General features: G+C 39.2%; 1 protein-coding gene across 1 annotated transcript in view; it reads left to right on the forward strand.

Annotated features, from left to right (window-relative positions):
• POT1 (protection of telomeres 1) overlaps positions 1-3278 on the forward strand; it is a 56815-nt gene extending 53537 nt beyond the window's left edge. Inside the window, exons 14-15 of the mRNA XM_018557740.1 lie at positions 382-487; positions 3128-3278. Of these exons, the coding sequence (XP_018413242.1) occupies positions 382-487; positions 3128-3246 (225 nt within the window). The 3' untranslated portion in view covers positions 3247-3278. The remainder of the gene's footprint in view (positions 1-381; positions 488-3127) is intronic.
• Positions 3279-9562: the final 6284 nt, after the last annotated feature.

Below are 9562 nucleotides of genomic sequence, written 5' to 3' on the forward strand. Positions count from 1 at the left end.
ATGTGAGGAAAATAATGATTTGATCCCCTGCAGATTTTGTAAGTTTGCCCACTTACAAAGAAATTAAAGGTCTATCATTTTTATCATAAGTGTATTTTAAATGATAGAGACAGAATTTTAACCAGAAATCCAGAAAAAAACACATGATACAAATGTTATAAATTGATTTGCAGTTCAGTGAGTAAAATAAGTATTTGATCCCCAAGCAAAACATGAATTAGTACTTGGTGGAGAAGCCTTTGTTGGCAAGCACAGAGGTAAGACGTTTCTTGTAGTTGGTTACCAGGTGATTGCTGATTGCAGTTTCTTGTATTGTTTCTTTTTGCTGCATATTGTGGCGTATAAGTATTTTTGGATATGTTATGCCTTCTGCAATTGTAGGAACAGTTCTTCCAGATTTCTGCTTCTGAGATATTTATGGCAAATCTTTTACAAGAACGACTTCATGACATTATGAATACACTGTGCCCTCCAGGAAAACCAATAAGTAAGTGTTTATTGTATGCACTGTACATGAAATATAGATACCATTGCATTTTATTCTTGTGAACTGGTTTCCCTTTGTTAAAGTGGACCTGTGCCTATACTATGCACACGAAAGTATTTACATATTCTGAACGAGCAATAAAGACACTTGAAAACAAGCCCTCATACCTGTAGCTATAAGCATCGTGGAGAAATTGATCTTCAAATTTTGAAAATTGCAGCTGTTTTCTATAGATGGCAGAATCTTGGAAGCCTTACTCTGCCAAAATGCCAAACACTTACTTGCTTATAACATATTTTAATGAACATACAGTATATTCCCAATATGAGGCAGACGGACACAGTTGGAGGAGAGCTACAGACCTGATGGCAGCAACCCCCTCGTGTTTCACATGCTAATTGTGAGACAGTGACACTGATCTTGCACATTGTTGGAACATAAGTTGCTGCTTATGAGTTAAGGAATGGTGGCTTTCAACAAAGCCTAGTCACCAAAGGTGTTCCTTAATGCCACCAGCTTTATAGTTTAGATCTGGTAGCTTTAGCCTTGTTGTACTGCTGCTGATACACAACTAGCACATGTCCTTCTCTGCGATGTGTGATGGGCCTTTGACATTATTGCTAGGGATCAATAAAAAATACAGTAGTAAGACATTTAGTATATTCCTGTTTACTGCATCTCAATGTATCTTTGATCAGGTTTAAAGACCTGATCCCAAAACTAGTAGGTTTTCTAATCTAAGGGTTTATTAATATGGATATCATGTTTTTTATATATATATTTTCTTATGTTAATTATCAAAAATATATTTCTTTAATCTTTCCTCAACATCATTCTCTTCAGCGAGAAGTGTTTTTTTTTATCAAGGCTATTTTTCCTTCAATCAAGAATATTTATTAGGCTGCTGATCATTTTGCCCTGCTTGTGTTCACACACTCCTTAAAGGTCTTCCCTAGCTCCCCCAGGTGTGGCTACCTCCTCTGCTCTATCGGGGAGGAGTTTTCTTCAGCTGTGCATCATTTTATGAACAAAATCACTGTCGTTATAGCTGACTCAGAACACCAGGGCACTAAAAGTACTTCTATGTCCTACCCTCTAGAGCAGGGGTGCCCATAAGGTCGATCGCGATCTACCAGTGATCGCTCGGCCTTAGTTCTGTGACAGCGGCTCCGCCCCCTTCACGGCTACAGCACTTCTTTCACTTCTCGGATCCGCCTCTGCCCGGGAGAGCAGCGCAGATCCAAAGGAGAAGTTGCAGCTCCCCTCTGTACGTGGTCCAGCAGCAGAGGATCGGTACATATCAGTCATATGTACCAATCCTCTGTGCAGGACAAACACTGAAGCGATCAGCTGATCACTCCAGTGTTTATAAATAACTGGGGAAACATAGTACTATGTGTCTCCAGTTATGAATGAACAGGATGTGATTTACATCAATTCCTGTTCATGAGTTTCTCCATGGGGAGAAGCACTCACTACAGAGGCTCCTCCCCATTCAGAAACTGGATGATAGTAAAATATTTTCTGAATGAATGGAGAAGCCTCTGTATCTTGATCAGAACTTCACCCAAGGGGCCTAGCCAATTAGTCATCTGAAGACTCAAGACCAGGATGACAACTGGAAGTGCTGGAAAGGGAGGAGTTCAGCACTGGAGAGCTGTTTTGGACGTCCTAATGTTCATGATTTCTACTGGCCCTTTGTCCCTTGATGAACGATTAAGAAAATGGGATTTTTGTACTCATTGTAAAATCTTTTTCTGGGAGTTCATTAATGGACACAGGTCCCTTGCCTCTGTGTTTATGATCTTCTCCTAATACTGGTTTTCTAGAAAATTGAAGCATTGTGGCAGTGCAGGGACTTTTTTGTTTGCCAGTGTCCAATTCCTTCTAAAGGTAGCAGTATAGCCCAATGTTCCTGAATACTAGTGATGTTGTGTCCCTCGAACTCCAACAAAGAGATTTTACTGTGAGTACAAAAATCTTGTTTTTCTTCCTCTTTAACCAGGTAAATATTGGATCCTAAATTAGATCAATTATAAATACGTAAACTTTCAAGTGGAAGTAAAGGAAACATTTTTTAAAAATGCTGATTGGTAGGCTTTTTATGGCAGAACAGACTGTGTGAGATATAAAAGTTTCTTCAGCAACTTTATTCAGAAATTTGTTTTATTTCTGCCTGCTGAGCCGTGTGCGCACACTGATTGCGCCATTGGGTCTGGCTCACCAATCTACCGAAGACGCGATACCGGCAAGACCGGGATGAAGATGGATGTGCCACCGAGGGAGGAGTTCAGCGCTGGAGGGGAATCGCTTTGAAAGGTAAGTCTGCCATATTGTGCCAATATGCAATGCATACTGACACATTATGGCTTAAAGCTTCTGGGTTGAAGGACATTACTAAAGATTGCTACAAGTATAGATGATGTGAGGTTGCTGCACACTTCCAGCAGCTATTACCATAGTGATTTTCCCAGGGAGAATTGCTGTTTCAATCTGGTAGTGTTGCCAGTTGATCAGGCTTTTCTTGCATATGCAGTTTTGTACAGCAGATCACAAAAGTGTATTTATCCTTTAACTATCAGCGTAATATGTGTGTATATGAATGTGTATTCATCATTTATCTGTGATGCTTTTTGGTAGGTGAATATCCATGGATGGACTGTTGCATAAGATCATATTGTTCTTCTGATGGAAGAGAAGAACAGAATTTGTATGAAATCTTTGATACGCTGATTTCACAATGTTCAAATCCATCCTAAAACCAGCATCGGAGGATTTTACATACTCATTGCACTTTAGACTTTTGTAAAGCCCTGTATGAAGCGTAGTATTCATTGTGATTGACCAGAAGAGGGCAGCTTTGGCAACATGAAGATTTGAGTTGATCGCTTGACATGTCTATCCACTAATATCCAATATTTTGGGTGATGAACTAGGTGTGAACAATCGTTCTGTAGTTCCAAAAACACTTACTTTATGCTGATTGTGTTTCTGTTTTGGATGTAAAGAAGAAAAGGACAAATGTGTGTGTTTAAAATTTATTGTACAGATTGATTTATTGATTTCTTTAGAAGTATATAAACATTCCTGTAGAAGTGTGGATTCCTTTGTTTACATTTAGTTGTGTTTTATCTTTAAGTTTACTTGCATTTTTACCAAACATGTTATATTTTGCTCCGGTGCAGCAAACGTATGAGTGTGACAACAAAGGTCAATGCATTAAGTCATGCATTTTGGTTTAGAGGTAGATTTTAGGTATTTTGTTTGTATTGCTCTGATAGTTTTAGACAACTAATTCTAATTATTACTAGTATTTATATAGCGCAAACAATTTACGCAGCACTTTTACATACTGCACATTCACATCATTCAATTGACCTAAGATACATTAAATAATGGCAGTGGAATTGTTTTGTTTTCTAAGATGCATTCACTAAGCGGTTTATTAGAAACACAAGAGCACATGCTTATTCATGCAACTATCTAATCAGCCAATCGTGGCAGCAGGGCAATGCATAAAATCATGCAGATACAGGTCAGGAACTTCAGGCAATGTTCAACTGGAGATATCTAGTAAGGAGCAGTTCTATGGATGGATTTGCCTTGTCGATGGAGGTCAGAGGAGATTAGCCAGAATGCCAGACAGGCTACGGTTACTCAAATAACTGCTTTTTAAAACTGGTGAGCAGAAAAGCATCTCCATATGCACAACTCATTCAACCTTGACACAGATGAGCTACAACCCCATTTTGCCACGTTGGATTTCAGTCCTTAGCCCTTAGCGAAGAACAGGAAGCGGAGGCTGCATTGGGCAGGGGCTCACCATAACTGGACAGGTAAACTCTGTCCTTTGTGATCTTGTACTGGACAGGAAGTTCAGGGAAGCTGAGCTGAGAGAATTGGAAGCCGCTCTTCAGAAAAATGATTGTAAGTGTTTGGGCAAAAATATATAGCAATGCTTTGCTGGGCAATGTATATTTGCTTGATCTGGATTAATTATTGAAACAAGTTTGAGAGTGAAATACTACTGCAAGGTTTTATTCATCTACAGAGGCCAGAACTTCTGTAACTTGGCAAAAGTGATTCAAGGATTAACTCTGTGCCCTGTGATGTACTCCAACAAACAGATTTTTACAGTAAGACAAAAATCCTGTTTTTCCAGCTTGTATGTGTTAATTTCCTCAAGGGCTATTTTAGCAACGGCTGTCACTTAATGAAAAGCTTTTGTGTACATATTGAAAAATGATCAATTTTACTGCAGTATAAATGATTTCACATTATTTTTCACCTTTTCGTTTGATGTCTACTATTATCTATTACCCATGCCTGCAAGTCCGAATTCAGATTTAAGCTGAGCAGCATGGGTAGGTAAATTAGAACTGACTGTTTTGGGTTACAGGATATTCTTGCTCACTGAACTGTTAATAGATTGGTATTTCTTCAGGGGTGGGCACATTTTATACTCTATTTAAATTATGAGGGGGGCACCTCATTTAATTAACGTTAGAAACATTTTAAGATAGGTGTCATCTGTAACATTGGCTATATGGCCTCTAGCATCTGTTCTGTAATTTCCTATTTAGTAAATATCTTGGCTCTAACTCAAATTTAGATTTTTTTTTTTTAGGGTTATATAGCAGCTTTGCTTTAGCGGGGTTTACCTTAAAGTGAAACTGTGCGTTGACCATGCAAGATTTAGCAAAATATTGACTTTAAAAGCTGGCCCTCAATTCCATGTATTATCTTTACCCAGTACTCTGCTGCTGGAAGCGGAGATACCTAGCTATTATGAATATTGGTAAGCACCGATTCCCCTTTCTCCTACATGACCATGCTTGGTGATTGGCTGCTAAGGCATTGGCACTGTCACATGTGAGGCAGGGTTAGAGTCCTCGGCCCTGAGTTAACTCTCATTGGCTTCTGTTGGTGAACAGGTGGGAAAGAAAAGAGAATATTAGGATAAACTGCTGCTGGGACTGGTTTAAAATGAAACTGTTAAAAGACCTATTATAAAAAGAATGAATGTCTTTGTGTTTATCTGCAACCTCTGCAGATGTCTACTAGCTGCCTGATATCATGTACAGAATTGGATGGATTATCCTGGCCTGTCACTGTCTGTGCCCCAAACATAGGATGGTGCCAGGGGTAGGTTGGCAATATATGCTTGCTCGCCAGTCACATATAGCAAGGCTTAACATTTCAAGTCTAGACCTACTAGCCAGGCAAAAACCTTACTCTCCACCAGTTGTCCCACCAAACCTTGCCCAGGCCCGCCTCCAACCCCACCCCAGGCCTGTCCCCCAACCACGCCCCCAAAAGGAAGCCTGAACTGACAGGAGCTGCTCTGCAGTCTGCATCTGACACAGATGCAGACTGTGGAGCTTCTCCCGCAAGTCAGGTACGCAGTCTGCAACCGTGTGCCTGACATGTCAGCTGGCTATGGGCCCAAATTTTAAGCCCTGACATATAGGCTGTTAAATCACATATAGTCATAGAGTTTGAAGTTAAATGGAAAAAAAAACTAAAATACAATAACAACCTGGTTGATCCAGAAAAATGCAAAAAGCCCATATAGAACTAAAATGAATGATTGATTCTAATTGGTTTAACAGAAAATTTAAAAAAAAAACATTTTTCTTGGCCTATAGTGGATATTGGATAACAACTTTTAGTATTTTAAAATAAAAAAAAAGGCCAGATGAAGATTTAGCGCTATTGAGGGAGTTTGCACTTGCTACACTGCTGGAGGGGAGGCAAGTTTTGCAAACTCAAGTTTTAAGTAAACATGTAGTACCGTAAATAGTAATACAACCCCTTTTAGGTGCCTCTGAGGTTAAGTGTCAACTGCTTTAGCAAAATCCAAATTGTTATATTTAGAGCAAACCTATACAATCAGATCTTTGCACAAAATCTCATCACTGTAATTGCATATTAGCTGTTACATGCTCAGAAGGTTGTTTTAACATGTGTTTAACTTTTATTAAAAATACCTGTTGCTCCTTATTCATGACATTTTTATTATAGGGCAATAACTGAGCTCCTGCATTGTCACTCTGTCACATGTACCCTGGGCTGAGACTACAAGCAGACATGCTGACACACATTGTGCAGGCATTGCCCACCATTGTCACTATCAGTAAAGGGTTACCTTAATTGTCTGTTGCAGATGGAACAATATTATTTATATAATGCTAAGACAGACCTTTAGACTCTGCCTGCAATAATATTCACTCACTTGGTCAATACCCAAGGTACAGTTGCTCAAATAGCTGTTCAAAAGTGATTGGGGCTCAGTCCACAAGGGCCCTAATGTAATGAAGGCAGCAATGAGAATATGCTGTTTATCCAGAAGTAATTATATAAAATGTAATTGATATTATGCAGTAAATGAGAGTATTGGTAGAATGGTAATGTAGCTGAAAAGATCTACAGAGAGTTCATGTACTGTTTTCCACAGGCACACTGGTTCTTCTGTCATTACAAGATAAACTGTAGAGCAAGACTGATGTTTTGATGTTACAAATAATGTATTTCGTCAAAAGGTTAATGCCATCATTGCTGGCATCAATGAAAGCAGTAATCACATTTTCAGAATAAGAAACCTGTCGCTCTGAACAAGTGGGGCTGTCTCTGTCTTCATTGTAAGCAGACTTAATTTACATTTATTATTACAGTAATGTGTTTCCCTGTGGTACATAAATGCAGCCTTTGTCTAAACCATTCATCCAGTGATAATGACGCATCTTTTGAGGATGTTGATTTTAAACTCATTGTCTATTTTCTATTGTGACAGCGAGAATAATTATTCTGTTGTCACTTAATACTTTGCCAGCTGGATTATCGCCATGCCAAAAAGCAAACATTTAGCTATACATATAGTTTTCAGAAAAATATTAAAACTTCAGTCATTTTTTTATCGAAATGGGATTGATTACTCGTATGCTTTTGGAATTTGTGTACTATATCAGAGATTTGTATACTGTTAAGATTAACAGATTAATTTTAAATGATTTGATAGAATTATACTTTTCCTCGCAGGTAAATATAGATCTTATATTGAGATGGTATGTAAAATATTTCTATGCCAGTCTTTGGAAAATAACAATATAATTATTTTGATGTTTGATTTGCCTAATTGCTTTACTAATTTGTTTTTGAGGTAGTAAAATGTCCGCATACAATCACATCTTTAGTCAGATTTATGACATACTCTAGCCATCCTTGCTATATTCCTGGTGCTGCCATTTTTCCTTTCTTACTCAGACAAAGTGAAGGAATCATTTCCTTTTGTCTGCTTAGGAGTCTTTAGATACAGTGAGATTTTCCAGCATGGATTTTCAAATCTTTAATCCGTTAGGGGATTTTATAGCTCTGGATTCTTTTATGCATATAAAGCACAAAAAGCTCGCTTTTTTTACATGTCTCCATTTTACACCGCAGTATACGTGTTGATAAAAAATATGCATTTTACACTTTGTATAATGAAAGGAATCCTACAGATTTTGATGCTGTGGCATCTTTTTTTTTTTTTTAATCAGATAGTTTTTATTAACATTTACAGTTTTATTCATCCATGAAACAGTGCAGGAAGGGAACAAGATCTTACAGTCCGATATCACTGCAGATATCTATGCATGGAAGTCAAATTTACATCCGCATGGTATCCTTTACCGATGCGTAATAATAAAAGAAAACAACAAAAAGTAAACCATAAAGAGAAGAAACAGAAGTAAAAAGCACACAAAAAAAATAAAATTGCACATAAAAAAAATTAAGAATCTTAACATTATCGAACCCCTACCACAGGGATATGTCTATCACTTCGTTCCTCACACTTTTTCACTGAACCAGATATAGCAAGAGGAATATCTAGGTACTGATGGGCCACCTTGCATATACAGGCTAGTAGGGCAGTACTGCCATTGTGAAAGATAAGTGTATCTATAGCCAGCAGCATGTATAAGTGGAATCAGGTAGACACACAGCGGGGCGGAAAGACAACCAGTTAGACCAAATTGAGTAAAAACGGTGTTCTGAACTCCTTGATTGGTAGGTAACGCGTTCATATTCTATAATTCTATCCATTTCCATCATCCAGTCAGAGATTGTAGGAGGGGATGGAGAGATCCATTTACGCACAATAAGGCGAGTGGCTGTGAAAAGTGCTCGCCTAAGAGCCAACAATAAGGGGGATTCAAAGCATGGATCATCAAAGACACCCAAAAGGCACAACTGGGGGGAGGGATCCAACTGGACATTAAAAACAATTAAGAGTGCGGACGACTTCCAGCCAATAGCGCACAAGCTTAGGGCAGCGCCACAGCAGGTGGATCAGGGATCCTTGATGCAATCCGCATTTGGGGCAGAAGGAATCTTCCCGGTATCCTATCCTAAAAAGAAATTCCGGAGTGCGGTATATCCTGTGCACTACAAACAGTTGAGTCAGCCTGTGTGTGGCTGAGAGGGACACCTGGGAAACATTTTCCAGGACCTCATCCCAAATGTCATCAGCGAGAGGGCCCAAATCATCTTCCCATCCCTTTCTGCAGGGCAAGGAGCACTGAGAGGCAGACCTAACCATAAACTGTGAGTATATAAAAGAAATCAACCCCTTAGTTCGTACAGATGATAGCAAAGTGTCAAACATTGGTGTAGGGGAGACACTTGGAGCCCCCTGAGGGAACTGTGAACGCAGTGCATGGCACACCCGAAGGTACCCAAAATAGCAGTTGTTATGTAAATTAAATTCAGTCTGAAGGCATTGGAAGAGCGGAGAGCCCCCTCCTGGTATAGCTGGTTAACCGTACAAATTCCTGCTCTACGCCAGGAGTGAAACCCCTCCAGTGGAAGAAATTCTGGTAGGTTGCCATTTCTCCATAAGGGCGTGTGGCCAGACACCCGCAGCAGATTTTTAGCTGGATTCCACACCTGACCTATTAATTTTATAATAGGGGAATTAGAATAAGTCTTGACATAAAAATCACTCTCTAGATACTGCACCGGGTCAAACCCCCCAAATAGATAAAGTACCATATTAAAAGATTGAGGATGTACCCCTCCCTGTGACCAGCCCGC

The sequence above is a fragment of the Nanorana parkeri genome, unplaced genomic scaffold (genome assembly GCF_000935625.1).
Source record: "Nanorana parkeri isolate BGI_ZX_2015 unplaced genomic scaffold, ASM93562v1 scaffold301, whole genome shotgun sequence".
In the NCBI taxonomy this organism is placed as follows: domain Eukaryota; kingdom Metazoa; phylum Chordata; class Amphibia; order Anura; family Dicroglossidae; genus Nanorana; species Nanorana parkeri.